The 19,865-nt window shown below is 40.1% G+C and overlaps 2 protein-coding genes across 4 annotated transcripts in view; both read left to right on the top strand.

Moving 5' to 3' along the window:
• Window positions 1–261: 261 nt before the first annotated feature.
• On the top strand, window positions 262–12,158 carry LOC117305309 (choline kinase alpha-like). 2 transcript variants are annotated; one of them, XM_033790166.1, is made up of 10 exons: window positions 262–482; window positions 1,658–1,805; window positions 2,486–2,656; window positions 4,209–4,342; window positions 5,115–5,219; window positions 7,464–7,522; window positions 8,763–8,850; window positions 9,618–9,854; window positions 11,107–11,188; window positions 11,493–12,158. In XM_033790166.1, exons 1-10 carry the CDS (start codon window positions 370–372, stop codon window positions 11,556–11,558), a joined length of 1,203 nt encoding a protein of 400 aa, XP_033646057.1. In that variant the 5' UTR covers window positions 262–369; the 3' UTR covers window positions 11,559–12,158. The 2 variants fall into 2 exon arrangements, with proteins under 2 accessions (XP_033646057.1, XP_033646058.1); XM_033790167.1 differs by lacking the exon at window positions 1,658–1,805 and having other exon boundaries at window positions 263–482; window positions 2,434–2,656.
• Window positions 12,159–14,021: 1,863 nt separating this feature from the next.
• LOC117305308 (DENN domain-containing protein 2C-like) overlaps window positions 14,022–19,865 on the top strand; it is a 44,438-nt gene continuing 38,594 nt past the window's right edge. For both annotated transcript variants that reach the window (XM_033790165.1, XM_033790164.1), the window contains exon 1: window positions 14,022–14,206. The gene's annotated coding sequence lies outside the window, so the exon portion shown is untranslated. The remainder of the gene's footprint in view (window positions 14,207–19,865) is intronic.

Below are 19,865 nucleotides of genomic sequence, written 5' to 3'. Positions count from 1 at the left end.
TTCGAGGTGTTTCGCATACACACTGTAATCTCCATGAGGAGTTTTTTTTATTGAGCTTTGTTGAAAACCCAGTTAAATCTCACAGAAATTCCACTGACTTCTAGTAACATTATTCATCATAAAGTTTCTACTTTGTTCGTTCTTTTAAAGTCGTGTCTTCATTTCTCACAAATCAGCAGCTCGAAAAGAGACTACGCACCAACAAGCACTTCTTTGTATACGTACACACAAGAATCACGTGTTGAAGTTTAACGCCGTGTACTGTGTGGGATGTGTACATGACGAAACATCAACAGCGGTTTTATTTTAGACTTGGCATAACGAAGAGACAGAAGTAGACGTAATTTTCATGGGTTTTGACTCTAAATAATGGCAGATGTTCGTGAAGAAATTCGACTGAAAGCTTTCAACTGGTGTAGGGACTACCTTGGCGGTACGTGGAGACATCTGAATTATAGTGATTTTCAGATACGCGACTTACGGTGAGTTTAGCAGAAGATTTTCAAAAGAAAGAATGGTGGTTGAGTCACATCCATATTGTTGGCCATTTTAGTTTTGAGTCCAAAGTTGCACCCTCCGTTTGCGACAACTTACGGTGTGCGTCCTACACTTTGGGGATTTATTTTTATATTTAACAAACCAACAAGTAATCGACGTTGTTTTTCTAAAATGTTAGGGAAACATATCCGTATCATGCAAACGCCTTTCATTCGTTACGACGAGTTGCGATAAGTAAGGGCCCAATTTCATGGAGCTGCTAATCACAAAAATTTGCTTAGCATGAAATTTCTTCCTTCATAAAAACAGGATTACCAACCGAATTTCCATTTGTTGCATATTGCTTGGTCTGGTATTCAGCTGTTTGCTTATCCTGAAAATCGTGTATAACTTTGGTTGGTAATCTTGTTTTTACCAAGGAAGTATTTTCATGCTTAGAAGCAAATTGTTGTGCTTAGCAGCTCTATGAAATTGGGCTCAGGTGTAAACCCCCGACGGGAGGAGGGTTACGTTATCACAACTATTTTGTTTGGTAAAGTGAAACAAAAATTAAAAAATAATGTGTGTATTTTTGGGAAAGGTAGTTTCACCTTTTTTCTCATTATGAACGAGCAAGTTTTTGGCTAATCATGGTGGGATTGAACATCATTATTATTTTTAATGGCTTCACAATTCATTCATTAAATATGTCATTAAATGTTGTTATCTTTGTTTTGTTTTCAGTTTCTAAAAATTATATATATACTCTACTTAGTACTAGTCAAGTAATTTTCCAATGTCGTATCCGTAAAAATTCCAGGGATCTTGCAGGTCTGGAATTTCATCTTTTTTGAACATGTTGATGAAAGGAAAGGCATTCTGCATCAAATTGGGAAACTTTTGAAGGGCACCAAGGCCAAGAGCAGGGGCAACGGAGGCATGGCATCTCTGGCCTGCTTGTAATTCCAGGCCTGATGTTGTTTAAATCTAGTTCAAGTTGCAGCTATATTTGTATTAAGCTTTAGCTCAGGACTTTTTTTTTTCCAGTTTGGAAAAGAAGTTTAAAACTCAATGTTTGGTTGGGAGAGTTTTTTGTGTAAAAAAAAAAAAAAAAAAAAAATAGAGAAAAACTTAAGTTTAAAACTACCACTTATGATCATTACACTTTCACATTTCACAGGGGAGTCAGTTCACACACAGAGCCACGTCATCTTGTCTGTTCGTTTCCACAGTGGCTAGCTTGTGCTAATGACACGGAGCCAAGAAGTGCCTTGCTTCATCTAAATCGTCATCCCATATTCCTGACAAACAGGCAGAGCGCTCTCAAGGTCTGAAGACTGAACATGTGAACGCCGAAGGGACAAGGACCAATTTCACAAAACAAAAATGATCCGAAAGACAAGTTGTGGGACCTGATTTTAAAATAAATTAAAAAAACTATTAATTAAAACATATGGGGGTTAAAAAAAGCAGGGCTGAAATTTCACAGAAAACATCCTGGATCACATGTTATTTATGTAAGTTGTGAATTTTAGCAGTACTTATGACAGACTTACAAGAAAATATGCTCCTAAATTGATTTTTTTTAATTTAATTTTTTTTAAAAACAACAATCAGGGTGTTTTCGAGATCATGTCAGTTTTGAACTTGAAGTTGGTCTTGGTTCACTAGGCTTGAATGTGGATTGCGTGAGTAGAATGAAGGGAAGACTGGGCCTTGTCAGTTTTTGTAAATCAGAAGGACTATGCTATGCGAAAACCTTTGAAAGGGGCCACCATAAAATGCTATCACAGCTAAAATTTAAAGTTTCTTCATAGGGTGCCCTTTACCATGGAGAAAATTCCTTGGTGCCCTTGCGAACACAAACGGTACAGGCCTAAGTCATTCTACTCAATGCAGTCCACACATTGTACACAATTAACAACCACTTACATTTTGTCTTGATTTTTCAAATAGAGCCGGTCTGAGTAACTACTTGTACCTTTGCTCTCTCCCAACCGATGAAAAGGGGCGTAAGAACGAACCCAGAGAGGTCCTGCTCCGTGTCTACGGAGAGATTTTCTACGAGAGCGACGCGCCGTTGCTAGACTCGATCATCTTTTCGTTGCTGTCGGAGCGAGAGCAAGGACCGAGGCTGTATGGTGTCTTTACAGAGGGTCGGCTGGAGCAGTACATTCCTGTGAGTATGAAGATTCAGGCAGGCCTTTTTTTTCTTTTTTGAAACAATCGGCGTACAGGATTGGCCAATGAACAACCTCCTTTTGACCTCTAGGTGAGGTTGCCCTACTGAAATGACGTCATGTGCATAAGGTCTATAAACTGGCAAGGGCACCAAGGCTCTTTCTTCTTTCTAAAGGGCACCCTATGAGGACATTGGAAATTTTTACTAGAGCATTTCAAGGGCACCAAGGCAATGACCAGAGGCACGGAGGCAATCGCCTTTGTTGCCTCCGTGAAGTATCAGGCCTGGTGATATAGGCAGAATAATAATAGTAATAATAAAGACTTTTAATGCGCACATATGCACCCTGCTTGGTGTTCAAGGCACAGTTTAAAAAAAAAAAAATTAGAAAAAAAAAAATCCAAAGCTGTGGCGTAGTGTGTAAGATATGTTTTGAGAAGAGATTTGATTGTTTCGGTACAAAGTCATTGCCTAAGATTAAGTGGTAGAAGGTTGCACCTGTGAAGTGTCAGACCAGAGCTTACAAAATTCATAGAGACATAATCTAGCAATGTCTGTGTTGACTTTGTTGTGATATTTGTTTAATAATCAGTGTTGCACCACCCCTTATATTTAGAATGGAACGCTCTGCTGCCCATCTGTTTGTTATCTTTTTTTATCTTATAACTTCTGACAAGGGGGTTGTTGTTTTCATTTGAATACAATGTGACATTTGTCGGAATCAATTAATAACCCGAATGAGCCAATCAATTTTTTTTAATGATTTTTAAGTCTGTTGGACTGAGGACTGCATTTTTCAGTAGAGCGTTTAACAACAACAAAAGTTTGTACAGTACAAACCCTTCCCTTTTCACATGTTTCAAGTTGCAAAAAAAAAAACACGAGCAACTATAATTTTAGATACTACTAGTAAACTTGCGGGGTACAACCATGGGTAAAAACTCTTTTGAAGGAGTGGTGGCTCTGAAAACAGCCGGTTTGGTCTTGACGTATCAAACAGTAAGATGATCAGTGTAGGCCTTTTCAGAGCTTTCAAGAGTTTTTACCCATGGTTGTATCCGCAAGTTTACTATTTACATTTATATTTATAGTTGTTTTTATTCTCCACACCATGCAAAGCTTCAAACCTCATTTGCAAAAGAAAACGTTGTCCTACATCTCTCTTACAATTCCTGAAAGATTTAGGGATGTCGGGTTGGCATAGTGGTACTGTATCTTTCCTCGCCTACCACCCTCGTCTACCACGTCTAGGACCCCAGTTCGAATCACACCTGGGACACTATGTGGCTCAGGTTTTTAGACCCTTCAAGACTGTCTGGGTTTTTCCATGGAACAATTCTCTGGTTTTTTTTTTCCCTACACCTAAAACTGAAAATTCCTTCTTTGTCTTTTTGGCTAGTACATGTACAGTCGATTATCTGAAAGTCCTTGACATCACAGTAGTACCAATAGTGTCCACTGCCTTTAAATGAAATGAAATTGAGGAATCAAAACACTTTGTGAAATGACACCCAAGTGAACAAATTTCCCCTGTCTTTGTTCTTTCCAGTCAAGATGTTTGACGAGGGAGGAACTGTCGGATCCCAAGTTCTCAACGGAGATCGCGGAGAAGTTGGCCAAGTTCCACCGTATGGACCTGCCGCTATGCAAGGTGCCAAGATGGCTCAACCAGGTCTTAGATAAGTAAGTCACTTTGTTCATTAGGGTGTGTCATGGCCGAGCTGTCTGTATCAACAGATTTCTAAGCTTTGGTGTTGTCAGCAGCAGAGTGCATTCTGCTCTACCAGCCAGGCTCCTAGTGGATGGTATCCATTCCTACATCCTTACAGCATATGAGAGGGAGACTTTCTGGGACGATAGAGGGCAGCAGACTTACCGGGTAAATCCATTGTTTTCAGAATTATGCGCATGTTCAGAACTACGTAAACAATGGAAATTTACCCGGTATGTCTGCTGCCACCTAGCGTTGGAAAGTCTCCTATTGGGTAACCTTGTTTCAGCCCTCAGAAGTTGGTGGTAGCGTACCCCTCTTGACGGTTGATCTGGGTCGACAGCCCAAATCAGTTAGTGTAGCCCTCACCTTAATAGACCTTGTGAGTTGGGCAATATCTCATTTTACAAAAATGCAACAAAAATAGGGAAATCCCCCTGAGGGCATCACTACAGGGCCCATTTTCATAGAGCTGCTTAAATGCAGAAAATCTTGCTTAGTAATCTGCTTAGCATACATGAGCAAGAGACCAGTCACCAGTGGTACATGTGGCATGGTAATTTTGCTGGTAACCTCATTCTGGTACACATAACTTTGTTGCGCTTAGCATTTTTTTATGCTTAAGCAGCTCTGTGAAACTGGACCCAGGTTGTTATAAATCAAGACCCTGGGTATGACAATGTATGAGTGTGCAATTGACGATGCAACATGAAACTGACTTCACCAACCTTGTTCCCATAACAGGTGGACAAATATTGCCCTGTCGGTTGAGTTAGATGATCCAGTGCCACAGCGGATCCTGGATCAGATCAGATCACATGACCTCATCAAGCAACTCCAATTCGTCAAGTAAGAAGAAACTTTAATTTGTTCCCTTTTTTTTTTAACTGTTGGCTTCAATTTGGATAAAATTGTCCAAAATGTGCACTTTTTTTTGTTTTAAGTTTTGCAAATGTTGTGTGTACAACACATGCAGGCTAGTGAAAATAACTACAGGCGGCCCACAAAATTTTGGTTGCCGTAAAATACTTAATGGTGAAATAAATCGCAGGCAGCCAGTTTGTCTGGATAACACTGAAAATGTTGAGCTTCTTCAAAAAAAGGGCACGACAGCCAACGGGGATGAAGGGCACACCATTTAGTTTTACTGGTTTTTTTTTTTAGACGGGGGGGGGGGGTTCTGTTTATTTTAATTGAATAATCCTTTGTGTGAGTCAGTAGGATTTTAATTTAGTCTGTGTGACAGTCAGCAAAAGATGTATGTTGGCGACGTAACGTCTTTTAGAAATATTTTTAGTAACAGCTAACTGGTCCAGATGGCTAGCTCACTGAAGAAACTGGCACACCCTGTTTGGACTCGTCAAAACAAATATACGTGTAGACTTTGACTTCATGATTACGGTTTTGATAACAACGTGAGAAAATGCATGTGCTCTAAATATTTGTCTTTAAACATGGACTTCAGTTTTGTAGTCCAGGTTTAGTGTTGATAATATTTTAAAAAAGACTGACAGCCTTTGCAAATAAAAGGGATAATTAATGATGAATGATAATCACATTTGTTTTTTCATCTCAGTGCTGACTTACATTGAGTAAGATGCCACATGCCTGGAATTAGCCATTTGCAAGTTAGATTTGAATAATGTCTGGTACAATGACTTGCTTAGTCACACTGTACCGCTTACATTTGAAGTCCTCAGACTATAGAGACAGTTGCTTTGTCAAATGGTTTGGGGCAAGCTTTTGTGTACGTGTAGCAACCTCCACATGAGCAAACCCTGGTACCTTTGTGCCATACACATTCATTCAGAATGGTGCATTCAATTCAATTCATTCAACTGATTGATAGGTTAGGTTCACTTTTATTAATCCTGGCCATCTTAGAATGGGCTTGTCCTGTCTGTTTTTATAATTGTCTTGCTTGATTGCCAGTGCTCTGTCTCATTCAATCATTGGTTTACAATTCTTCTAGGTGTCATAAGTTTACATTCGTTGTTTCTTATACTGTTATATATCTTTAGTACGGTAATATTGTATCGTGTACTGTTTGTTGAAATCTTGGCCGAATAAATAATAATAATAATAGTAACTCGCTGATCAAGCTTGGATGTACCAGACAATATTCAAATCTAACACGCAAATGGCTAATTACACGGTGGCCATGACCTCCGTTGCCCCTGGTCTTGCCCTAGGTGCCCGCCCCTTCAAAGTTGCCTTGCCCTCTCAACTAAATTTTGAATTTCCAGAACTGATACCAGTGTAATTTGTTTGTGGAAATCATTCTCTCTTTCTGTTTCTTATTATAGATTTTCCCAGCCGTTTTCACAAATGTACATTCATTTTAACACCTGGCTCATTCAAGTTCATTTGACAATGAATGCTCTGTTGAACCAAAAGGCTCTGTCAAAAGGAGTAGTTCACAGTTTCACCAGTTACATTTTAAAACCATTCACTGATCTATTAAAGATGCTATGTCAGATTTTTGGCCGATTTGACCCAACAATTTTGATTTAAAATTCAATAGGTATTTTGATGGGGGTCGAGAAAGTTACAAGCTCTCAATTGAGCCATTGCTCGAAAAAGTCTGCCAATTATTAGTAGCAGTGAAATAAAGTGCTCAAAATTTGTTTTTGTCGGGATCCCGACAATATAACACGTGACCAAGTGTTTTATAAGAAATGTTTTAAATTTTTGTCATGGTTCCTGACCATTAAAAGTAAAAGTTAAACTTTTTTTCCGTTAGAGCGGGTGATACTCTTTGAAATACCATTCACTCAAAAAAAAATCTATTTTTTAATGTTTGGGGCCAAAAATCTGACGTGGCATCTATAATTGGATTAGAGGAAAATGCAAGAATTTAAATGCGTGTTAAGGAAATGTAATGAATTTTTGATGACATTGGCTTGGAAGACCTATTTTAACAGGATAGACTGCTGATTAACAGACTATCTGTGGAGATAATCTTTGGAGATTATCTTTGCAGATTAACTTTGCAGATTTAGTCCCTCGTCTAATACCCAAACATTGTTAAATTTCAGCAATTCATTTCTTCTTTTTTTCTTTCCCTTTTCCAATCTACAATCGTTTTCACAGGGGACTGATTGCCAATTCCAAGAGTCCAGTTGTTTTCTGTCATAACGACTGTCAAGAAGGTAAATGGAACCACAAGCTTAACAATTTCATTCAGGGGCGTGGTCATCTCAGATGTCGGGCGTGGTCATCTCAGATGTCGGGCGTAGTCATCTCAGATTTTGGGTCTGGTCATCTCAGCTTTTGGGCAGAGCTGCTGGAACCACTAGCTTGATAATTTCATTCAGGACCGAGTCGGGCGTGGTCATCTCCGATTTTGGGCCTGGTCATTTTAGATTTTGGGCGGAGCCGCTGGAACTGCTACCATGCAAATTTCATTCAGGGCGGACTCGGGCGCAACCTGCTGAGGCAGGGTCATTTCAGATTTCGGGCGGAGCCATTGGCCGTGCTGGAGACGATGGTGCCTCGTGGCGGCAAAAGACATTTTTGATTATTTTCCCTTTACATTTCTAGAGATGGTTTAAAATAATTAATTAATTTAAAGATTTTTTAATTTTCACATTTCATAATTTCATCTACTGAAAAGGTGAGCAACTAGGGGTTGTCCAAAGTTTTCAACATTTTGAAAAGTCTGACAATGTTGACAACTTTAGACGCCTCCAAGTCTCAATTCCACAGTGTTCTTGTTTCTCTTTTCCTCATCTCTTCTCTTCATACAGGAAAGTCATCTTCATTTTTGAGAGATTCCTTTTCGCCTCATCTTTAAGTAAACACACCTCAGTGGTTATGGATACGTCGTTTACCCCCACCCCCCTCACACACATTTCAAGCTCAAATTAGTAATTTATAGACGATATGACCTCTGACTTCACTCGAAAACCATAACCTGATTTGCGCGCGCATACCACCGGGCAAATCCTTTTTGTTTTGGCAGCCAGCTAGAAAGTGTATGCAATCTTACCATGACTATGCATCTTTTTGCCCGTTCAAACAGGAGGTATACAGTGTTTTGTCAACAGAAGGCTATTCGAATATAAACATAGGTCACATCGTCTATATTTTTAGGTCCTTTTTATTAGTCCTGCTTTCACATGTCCTGCTTCCATCTGAGTGCATTTTTTTATTTATTTTTTTTAATCTAAAATTCTGTGTGAAGATTTTTAATTTTGAGCAGGGGGCCATGGTGTCTTTACTTGTTTAACTATTTTGAAGGTGTGATGTGTTAAAATAGTTTTTCACTAATGTAATTTTTGTATCGAGGACCTCCATGGAAAGCAGTGCTGTTTGCTGATCGGGGTTCACCCTTGTAATCTACTAGACAAGATGTATATAAGACAAAAATTAATTTGCTTTGCTCCTTAGGTAACATCCTCTTGGCCAAAGGGAGTCCAACACTGAAGGAAAACTCATTGGTGCTGATCGATTTTGAATATTCCAGCTACAACTACAGGTGAGTTTTACACACCCAATTGAGTTTCTGACTTTACATGTATCTTTAAGGCCCGATCACACAGGCCTTGATAACGAGAACGAAACTGATAATGTTAATGCACGCCCTTGATTGGTTGAATGAGCGTGGGCGTATTCTGCGTGGAGCAATTCAACCTATAGAATGCGTTCTCTTTGTGTCATGATCGGTATCGTTTTCATTATCGCTGCAGTGTGACTCGGCCTTCAGGCCCAGTTTCATAAACCCTGTAAGCAAATAAACTTGCTAAGCACAGAAACTAATCCATAAAGTTTACATTGTTGGAACTGGTGCCCCACTCATTGTTTGCTTTGCTAAGCATTATTTTTTGCCTAATGGCTTTTTGAAATTGGACCCTAGCCCTTTCCATGCCAGAAGACCTTAGCATCAATCAACCTTTTCGTACCAGAAGGCCTCAACAACAATGAACCATTCATCTGTATAACTGGCTTATGGCTATTGTTATTCCAGCCTGGTTTCTTTCTTTCTCAACCATTCTTCTCAAAACTGTTGTCGATGCCCCAACTAGCAATACCATTTCGGCTAATGCGCAAATTATTTTTTGTTTACTTTTTTTCACAAGAATTATGAAGAGAAAACCATAGAACGCTGCAGCTTGCGAACTAGGAGTTTCAAAACCAATATAAATGGCCAGTAAAAAGCATTCAGAAGACCTTGTTCAATTCAGCATGTTTCGGCCAAACATGAACAAAATTCAAATGAAAAGTTTGTTGTTGTTTCATTAACAGAGCGTCAGACATGGCTAACCATTTCTGCGAGTGGGCGATCGATAACAATAAAGAGAGCGCGCCGTTCTTCTCTCTGAACCCTGAAGACTTCCCAACGGAGGAACAGCAGCTGAAGTTCATCCGGACGTACCTTGCAGAGTTTAAAGACGAGGGCGATCGAGGCGATGGGGACAGTCCCGAATGCAACCGCAAGACGGCGGAGGCGGTTGAGAAAGACATGCTTCGAGAGATACAGAGGTACAGTTAAATTTAATGGTATCACAACACCATTATTGGCGTCATGGCCGAGCGGTTAAGAGCGGTGGATTCAAGCTCTGGTGTTTGACCAGCAGAGTGTGGGTTTGAATCCCGGTCGTGACACTTGCTACGTAAAATTGGGGAGGTAGTGCTTTCTCTGCTTTACTGGCCAGGCTTCGGACCAAGTCTACATCCGTATGGACTGTAAAATGGGCAACCCTGTTTTAGCACTAGGAGAAGGTGGCAACGGCCTCTGGAAAAAAAAAGATTGTAGCCCACACCTTGAAGTGGCCTTCAGGCCTTGTGTGTCTGGCAACGTGCATAAAAAATAAAAAAAATAAAAAATCACGTTCACTTAAACACTGACTTCCCAAAGGGGTAAAAACAGGCCACCGTTCCACTGGGTGTGCGTAGATTCTTGTTCAGGAACATGCGGCAACAGGGCAGTAGCGACAGTCCAAATAAGGATATGCCAGCGAACCAGTGGGAAACATTTAGTATGCTTATGCCCGGCGGGACCTGGATGTGTTCTCATTTGAACATATCAGGCAATCCGACTTTTGAGACGCTCCCTTAGCCTCGAATCTGTGTTGAATTTCCATACAAGTTTCAAACTTTGCATCAGCCAAATGTCTGACCTACCAACTGAGCTGGGCACTGAAATTTGCACACTCTGCCCAAACATCTGATAGTGCCCTCTTTGACTAGTGTCATCAGGGCCCAATTGCATAGAGCTGCTAAGCACAAAAATGTGCTTAGCATGACATTTCTGTCTCCATAAAAACGGGATTACTGACCATGTTTCAACATGATTTTCAGGATGAGCAAACAACAGCTGAATACCAGTAAAAAACAATATGCAACAAATGGAAATTTGGTTGGTAATCCTGTTTTTATTGAATAAGAAATTTCATGCTAAGCTAATTTGTGTGCTTAGCAGCTCTATGGAATCGGGCCCTGATCATGTCGTCAGGGGTGGATTTTCAAAGAGTTAAGACTAGTTGTATCTCCTTGAGTTACTCGTTCTAACTTAGAACTAGCCTGAAGTTTGTTATGGCACCTTAAGATTTATAGGACTAGTTCTAAGTTTAATAGTTCTATGTTTGTGAAATCTACCCCAGGTCATGTTTTAGCAGACTGTGAAGGTGTTTATATCCCATTCTTAAACTTGGCCATGTGATCTCCTCTCGACCAATCAGAATGTTTAAACTTGTCCCCGGTGTTTATGAATTTGATTTGAATCTCTCTTCAGGTTTACTCCGATTATAAATTTTTTGTGGACCACATGGAGTTGCGTCCAAGCTAAAGTTTCTCATACGACGTTCGGCTACATGGTGAGTAAAAGTTCCTCTTCATGACAAGACGAGATCAGTAGTTGTTATGAAACATAATTTATTACTTTTAGTCCGAGAGCTCACTCTTAACAGGGCCAAGTTTCATAGAGCTGCTTAAGCTTGTTCATGTGAAATGGCATTTTGGCTGGTAACCATATTTTGATAAGCGTAGTTTTTGTTGTGCTTAGCTACTTTTGGTGCTTAAGCACCTCTTTGAAAATGGGCCAAAGTGGTGATCGAGCGTTCTCATTGTTGGTTTAGCTCTCTTAATTAATACTTACTTTTTATTTGTTTTTTCCGCCAGGAATATGGACTTGCCCGATTCAACGAGTATCTCAGAACAAAGGAAGCCTTACCCAGTGACATGTGATCTTTGACCTCGTCATTTGACATTTGACCCGAGGTTGAGAAATCTTTAATTCCAAAGCCTTTATACAGCATCAGCTGAAGTAAATGTTTGAGCTACTCAAAGGTTCCATAGTATTATGGCTCTCATTTTTCTGTAAATACAACTTTTTTTCATAAACATTGCATGAAAGTTGAATAATTGCAGCTGAAGAAATGCTATCCAAAAAATTTGTTTTTCCTTTTTTTCTTTCTTCTTTTATTCAAACTTGACTTCAGCTCAAATTCTTTACAATAACTCATCAGATAAAATTAAAAAAACTTTTTTATTTTTCATTTAATAATTATGAAGCAACTTCCATAATTAATATTTCTTGCCATATTAAGAGAGGGTCAATTATTTATGTTGACGTGACTTCCCCGCTAAAACCAGGCACTTCTCAGATGAAGTGAAATGCCATTAAAAGTACAGCCAACCAGAACATTAGACTTGACTCAAGTCCCAATCCCGTGAGATTCCTTTCATTTTCAGTCCCATAAGCCTGTTCGTTACTGCTGACAACGCAATGGGAGACTTTCTGGGACGATAGAGGGCAGCAGACTTACCGGGTAAATCCATTGTTCTCAGAATTATGCGCATGTTCAGAACTACGTAAACAATGGAAACTTACCCGGTATGTCTGCTGCCACCTAGCGTTGGAAAGTCTCCTATTTGTCTATCTCCCCTGACCTTGTCTAAAGGTCACGGGAGATAGACAAATTGCGTTGTCAGCAGTAACGGACATGCGCAGCTGCAATTCGGAATAGGCTTGTTGCCAACATCGGAAAACTTTTGGGCGAATGGCATACCCCAAACCTGTGCCGCGCCGCAGTAGCTGCATTTTGACAGAGAGGGCACACTGCTATACGGCTTGTTTGCTAGTTGCATCGATTTGCTCTCACATGATAACGGGACTTGAATCAAGTCTACCAGATTGTCAGCTTTGTTGTGAGAAAGACTTGCTCAGACCTCACTTTGATTCGTATCATTTCCCTTGGTTAATATTTGTTATTAATTCTTTTAAATTTTCCTATTTTAAAATGGTTAGCAATCTTTTGTATTAATGGGCTGGTGTATTTAAGGCAAACGGTATTGATTACAAAAATATTCCTACCTCAAGGGACATTACAGAATTGGTTTTTGCTAACAAAACAGTTACTGGCAGTGTAAGCACTTTATGTAATTCACCATATACATAAACTGACAAACCTGTAGAAGTTTGAGATTGATCGGCCATCTGGGGAACGAGAGAATATTTAAAAAAAAAACGATTACAAATTAATTTTGCATTGTATCGATGCCAAAATGAAAATGAATAAAACGCTCACTGAGCGATAAACTCCAAACGTGAAATTAGATTATTTATTTTTCATCAAATATGACATTTCAGACAGAAAAATTTCAAGGGATGTTTTCAACTATCATCATCATTAGACTGTAATCTTCACGATTTTTGTTTCTTACCAATTCTGTAACGTTCCTTTAAGTGATTAAAAGGCAGTGTCCAAATTGGCCGCTATTGCTACGACTGCGGCTGGATTGCCACATAATTGTACGGTGAAGTACAAGGCATCTTTAGCAACACCCTTAGCAACGGTTGTAGCTGTAGTCACCAATTCGGATAAGAAAAGATAAGTAATATCCAGCCAGTTACGATGTTAAATAATGTCCTGGTTATTTATGATTTATGAAATAAATAATATTGATGGTTATGATGATTAATCATAAAAACTTGATCATGTTTTGGCCTTGATTATTTCAAGTTGGTGTCTGTTCATGAAGCTAGGCCTAAGTTTCCTTCTGAAATCTCACTGATTCTAAAGCTAGTACAAGAAGTACCTAAATCAATCCTCTGAAAGCTTATTGATTCTAAAGTTCATACCAGTACCAATCCTCCAGAGCTAAGTTTTCATCTGAAAGTTCACTGATTATAAAGTTCATACCAATACCAGTCCTCCAGAGCTAAGTTTCCATCTGAAAGCTCACTGAGTTAAACTTTATTTTATTATAAACCTCATACACCAATCCTCCAGAGATACATTCCATCTCATGATTAGTAAGATACATTTCTGAAAACTATTTAAAAAAATGACAATTATATTTTGAACGTTTACAGTTTTGAATATTGTTATTACAATTTATGCTTGCATCCAACTCAGTATGATTAGCAGACCTTTCCATTCGTACAAAAAGACCAGCAGACTATAGAATCGAATGGGAGAACATAAGGTATTTCATGATGATTTGTGAGACTGCATGAAATAAAGTGTACATTAATTTTATTTACTTCAATTCTTTCAATCAAACAAAATAAAATAACTTGAACTCGCCACGAGAGGGCGCGAATCCAAACAATGCCTGGTTCGCTGCCTGGCCTTCTATCGATCGGATGTTATGTAATGATTACCAGTGACGTACAGACCGCGGCCGTGTGATGATGAAGTCAAAAGAAAAAAGACGGAAGTAAAAAACCACTGACTGACTGACTGAACGAAAAAGTGGCACAAAATTTTCTTCAATTGAAACCGATTTCTCCGTAAACGGCTAGCTATTGGTTCCGACCACAAACACACGACTGTCTTTGTATTGAGACAGAGAACAGAGACGTTTGTCCCACGAGCGAACACAAAAAGGTACGGTTTAATTTAGCCCCACTTGTGTGTGTGGCCAAGGAAGGATTCAGCTAGCCTTGGCCACACAAGTGGGGCTAGGTTTAATTTTGCATAGAAAATTTTGTAAATAATTTTATGAATGACAATAATCAATAATAAGATTAACAACAAGGGAAAGGTGATATTGACTAAAAATGTGTCACAACAACAACAGACAGAAGAAAGGAATTCTGAACATGCATACATAACAATAATGTGACTGTTTTGGGCTGATAAGTTTTTAAAGAGAGAGCCAATGATTTTACGTATGAATAATTAATACGATCATGATGACAATTGACATTGAATGACGAGGTTCGTTCCGCCATCGATCCCATGAAGTTGAACGGAGACGATAACCATGTCATGATAGCGGAACAAACCTTAAAGTTCTAGGTAGAACTAGAATAGAAGTAGGCCTATTATTATTATCAGTACACAAAATTTTACGTAACAAAGTTACCATAGTCAAAGAAAATTTCCATTAGCCTAGACCTAACATTTCTAGTAGTAGCCTAGGGGGGCTAGGCCTGGATTCCCTGGAATTTCATCTTTGAAAAAAATAAATGAAAGAAATTGGAAGGGCATGAAAACCATAGTCACCGGACCGTTGACAAGTGGTTAGACTGCAGGACTTGTAATCACAAGGTTGTCATGTTTGTGGGTTCGAATCCCCCAGCTAATCGCTGATTAGTAACAAAGTTACCATAGTCGATGAAAATTTCCATTAGCCTAGAGTCTAGACCTAACAATAACATTTCCATTATCCTAGGCCTGGAATTTCATCTTTTGAAAAAAAAAAAAAAAGTCATGTTTGTGGGTTCGAATCCCCCAGCTAATCGCTGATTTCACAACGACTAAATTAATATTGTCACAATTTCTTGATTTGTGCAATTCATAATCATAGACGTTAAACCAATGTTTGTATGAGAGAGATTGGTTGTTGCCAGTTTGGTGTTTATATCCCCTTGTGGGAGTTTGCTGAGCTCCCTTGATGGGAAGATCATCTGAACAAAAAAAAACACAAAGAAAATGCAGGCCATTTTCCTTTGACTTTGCAAAGGGCACAGGTCAGAGAATCGACGCAAAACTTTTGAAGGGGCACCAAGGCCGAGGACCAGGGCCCAATTTCATGACTCTGCTTACCGACGAATTCTGCGCTTACGATCGCGATTCTCCGCTTACGTGCAAGCGCCGAAGTTCTGTAAGCGTAGAATGCCTAGTAACGTGAAGTACGCACGCGCAGAAGCCCAAATTCGCCGCTGACCCGTGTAAAAGACGCTTGGCGTAAGCACAGAATTCCCTGCTTCCGTAAGCACCGATTCTGTGTTTACGGTAAGCAGAGCCATGAAATTGGGCCCGGGTGCACTGAGGCTATGGTCAACGTGGCCTGTATGTAATTCCAGACCTGCATTGCTATTGAGTTACTCGGCACCCGTGTTGTACTAAGAATTAAGAAATTCAATATAAACCACTTTAAGAAACACTTCCTTGCCAACCCGAGCCGAGGTATTTATTTTTCAGAACTTTTTTGGGGAGCTTCTTTTCTTGTTTGTTGAGTACTCTTTTTCCTTTGAAACGGTACAATCCTTATCATTGTTTGACAGTCAACAGCCATGAGTGAGTCATCCATGGGGAGGGGGGGGGGTCATGAATAAAAGTTAAACTTAATTAAAACCCTGACTTTACAAATGAAGGGCAACAAAGATGCTCACAATTAGAAGCTCAAGAAAAGGATGAGTCGTGCGAGAATGATTAGTAGTAGACACTACAGTGATTCACACAACAAGCACTAGCAGTAACAATGGGGGCACTTGTGTTGTGGATTGGGTTCTCAAACTCTACTTGACTGCGTTGGTTTTCCCTGGAATAATTCTCTGGGGTTTTCAAATTTTTGTAGTGTCCTTTTTTTGTGAACAGTCTTAATGAAAACACCGCGGTAGATAATTCCTGTTTTCTCAACAAATGGACACTAGTTAACTGAAACTTTCAGTCACTTGACTTTTGTTGATCTTTCTTGATAGTTCCCTTTTAAAATAAATTATCATCTTGACAGAAACCAAACAAAAGTGTGTATCAACAACTGTTAGTGAAAAAATAACACTGCAGAATGTCCAGGGTTGTGCAATGTTTCTGTAGATGATGTAGATCTATCTAGAACTTACCCTTCCAGGGTCATGGTTATAAAAACAGACTGATGCAGAGTAAACACAGTGTAAAACCCCAGTTTGGTCCAATTAGTTTGATTTGGCCTAGAGCAAGACGGCTTTGGCCGTACCTTGATCCAAAAGAAGATTTTTAATTTAAACATTCATAGAAGGCTATCAGACAATAATTCCTCTGTTTTCTTCTTTCTGTTATTCCAAAAAGATTGAATATCCCTGGACATGCCATTCAGGTTGCATTTATAACAGTTATTGCTCAATGTCCTTGGGAGGTTATTTGAATGTATCAGGCCTGTATGCTTCGTTTTTGAAAGGGCAAGGGCACCAAGGCATTTTCTCCTTGGCAAAGGGCACCCTATGAGGAAATTGTAAATTTCTACTGGAGCATTTCAAGGGCACCAAGGCAATGGCAAGGGGCAACGAAGGCAATCGCCTCCGTTGCCTCCGTGAAGTATCAGGCCTGATGTATTGTGCAATTTGTGAAGTTTATTGGTACGACTTGTTACGTTTTGTTCCCGATGTGCATTGTATGGAAGACCTTGAAAGTCGTCTCAAAGTATTGATGTTAGATCTTTAGTGTTTGCCCTGAACTTTTTTAAAAGTTGACTAGGTAGGCCTACATGGTAGCTGTCGGGACCAGTTGATTAAATCGTTTCACAAGTCTTCGTTTTTCTGCCGAGTATCGGCCTAACTAGTGTAAAAGCCAGGGTGTCATGGTCACGGGTTTAGAGCGTCAAATTCTAGTCCTGGTGGTTTATTCATGGGGGTTCGGGTTCGAATCCTTGTCATGACACTTGTGTCTTTGAGAAAGACAGTTTTATTTCAACTCCTTCTAAAGCCTCTTCACCCAGATGCGAGAATGATTGTGTTGGAAAAAGCCTTCGGAGCGCCACGGCAGCCAAACTCAAATAATGAAGAGGCAAGTCGTTCCATCAATGAAGGTGCAATGAAGTTGGAGGCTCTTTGACCATAGAATTTTTAGTAGTTCTTAAAAGTAGTTTGAGTCTGTAGGGTTGGCCGGTAGCAGAATGAACAGCTGATATTTACTATGCAGAAGATCAGGGCCCAATTTCATGGCTCTGCTTATCGCCGAATTCTGCTCTTACGATCACCATTCTCCGCTTGCACGGCAAGTGCCAAGTTTCTATGGTAGCTGTGTAAGCGTAGAATGCCTAGTAACGTGGAGTCACACGTACAAGCCAAAATTCCCTGCTAACCCAGTAAATACGCTTGAGGTATACACAGAAGTCCCTGCAAGCGCCGATGATTCTTTGTTTAAGGTAAGCAGAGCCATGAAATTGGGCCCTGATCTACATGATAGACAGGAGAAATAACAGGAAGAGGGTTGTCATAAAATTAGGGCTGACATTAAATGAAGGTCGCCAGTTAGCTGTGGGTGTATAGGTACTGACCGCTGCAAGTGCAAAGTACACAAACCTGAATAATGTGAACACAATCGTGCATGGTCTTCTTCCGGTTTAGTAAACCTGATAATTACAGGGACAATTCATTGCACACGACTTCATGAATCTGTGAACTTAATGTAGTCTTCACAGTATCTTTGTATATATTGTGGAATTTTGTGGGCCACTTGTGCTGGAGATCTGAGTGCACCAATATGTAGGCATGACACTGATCGGCAGTGTTGTAGCCATGGTGGTTGGTGTCCAGGACCATAGAGCTCTTCCTTGCTCTATGCCAGGACTAACAAATTTCGCCCAGCACTCGGACCAAGCACAAATTTCCCCCAGATTGCATAGTTCAGCAATGATGTACACTGTACTTACCAATATCTACTGGTTTAACTGCTGAGCCCTGGTGGACTAAATTTGATTTTAAAAGAGCCCACCACTAAAGTTGGTCTAGTGTAGTAGCTAAAATACTGCTGATTGGGTGAATGTGCGTAGGCCTATAGGGCCTACGTAATCTGCTGGCAATTCTAGAAGCACAACAGACCACTCCTTGCTCTACCCTTTATTTCCTGAGGGTGCGATTTGTGTTCCAGCAGGAAATGTTTTGCTGATTTTCCATGAGTAGATTTAACATAGTTTCCCAACAGTTTTATACAAGTCCGTTGCCTCCATGATTTGTCATAAAACCTTGTTTTTTGTCTGTGTTGCTACAAATTCCCATCAGGGCTTGAATTTGGGGGTAAAATTCACAAGATTGTTTATGTATACTATCCTCTGGTCTTGCAGCTTAAAAAAAGGGTTTACTGGATGCCGGTTGGATTAAGACATACATGCCTTACAGCCTACCCAAAGCTGTCTGTGTATAAAAAAAGGAGAGTTGCAACATGTTACTAACATGGAGGAACCAAATTTCTTAGGTCACGTTGCTGGATGCCATTTTTTTTCTCACAAGTGCAGCACAGCACATTCCTACTTGCAGGCTTGATACTTCAAGGGGCAACTTGCCTCCGTTGCCCCTTGCCATTGCCTTGGTGCCCTTGAAATGCTCCAGTAGAAATTTACAATTTCCTCATAGGGTGTCCTTTGCCAAAGAGAAAATGCCTTGGTGCCCTTGCTTTTTTAAAAATGAAGCATACAGGCCTCTACATGTATGTATGGCACCCACGGCACCCACAGCAATTGCCGTGTGCCCTGTTCTTTTGCAAAATTTACGTTTTTCTCATAGAAGTGCCCCTTATCAGAGAGAAATTGCTGTGCCCCTTCCAAGAGCGAAGTTCAACTAGTCTGGCACCTAGTCTGGGACCCCATTCATTATATGGGGATAGCAGTGGGGTTATTTTGGGGCTGAAAATAACTTCCTGATCACAAGTTGTCGCAACCCTCACTAACTCTACGCTGACCCTTTAAACTTCTTGACGTGTACCGGTACTACAGACATGTACCAGTGCTATAGACGTCATACCGATTATAACAACCAGGGTTGCACGTGTACCGCTGCACACCAAGTACCAGAACACACTCGCCGAGCACCAACCCAAAATGGGTGGTTTCCTGAAGTTTATTTATAAAGTAAACGCCATGGTCTCCAGAGAACGGGGTAACCAATTTCCTATTTTCTTCTGTGGTTTTATTCTGACTGCACGGGCGTTGTATGACTGCTTCGACGGGGTTGATGGGCCATAGACAACTAGTTTATACTTTTCAGTTGGTACGATCCTGTCCAGGGAACGATTTCGTCCGGCAATTTTTTGTACAATGTAGCAAGAAATTTAGACTGAACATATTTTGTGCACACTGAATGCTGATAATTGAGTCGCAAATCTTGATGTTTTGAGTAGGAACTGATACATTTTGTCAAGCGTTTTGCGCTGCTGTCCTCTGGTACAGTTCTACGATCATCAGGAACTCTGAAAAAACCAGCTACGTTTTCACTATCGTGGACTTTGGTCAGTGTTGTTACAGAAACTAGAGTTGTTCAACTCTGAATCTAATATGACTCGTTGACGATAAGAGATTTTGAATAACCTCAATTGTGGAAGCACCAGGAAATCTTTTTGTCGCTTG

This window comes from Asterias rubens, chromosome 22 (assembly GCF_902459465.1).
Source record: "Asterias rubens chromosome 22, eAstRub1.3, whole genome shotgun sequence".
NCBI lineage: Eukaryota > Metazoa > Echinodermata > Asteroidea > Forcipulatida > Asteriidae > Asterias > Asterias rubens.
This window is presented reverse-complemented; position numbering and strand designations above follow the sequence as displayed.

Coding starts and splice junctions, on each gene's coding strand:
- LOC117305309 (XM_033790166.1), top strand. CDS start 370: ATGGCAGATGTTCGTGAAGAAATTCGACTGAAAGCTTTCAACTGGTGT. Junction 8,851..9,617: donor TATTCCAGCTACAACTACAG/GTGAGTTTTACA, acceptor TTTCATTAACAG/AGCGTCAGACATGGCTAACC. Junction 11,189..11,492: donor ATACGACGTTCGGCTACATG/GTGAGTAAAAGT, acceptor TTTTTCCGCCAG/GAATATGGACTTGCCCGATT.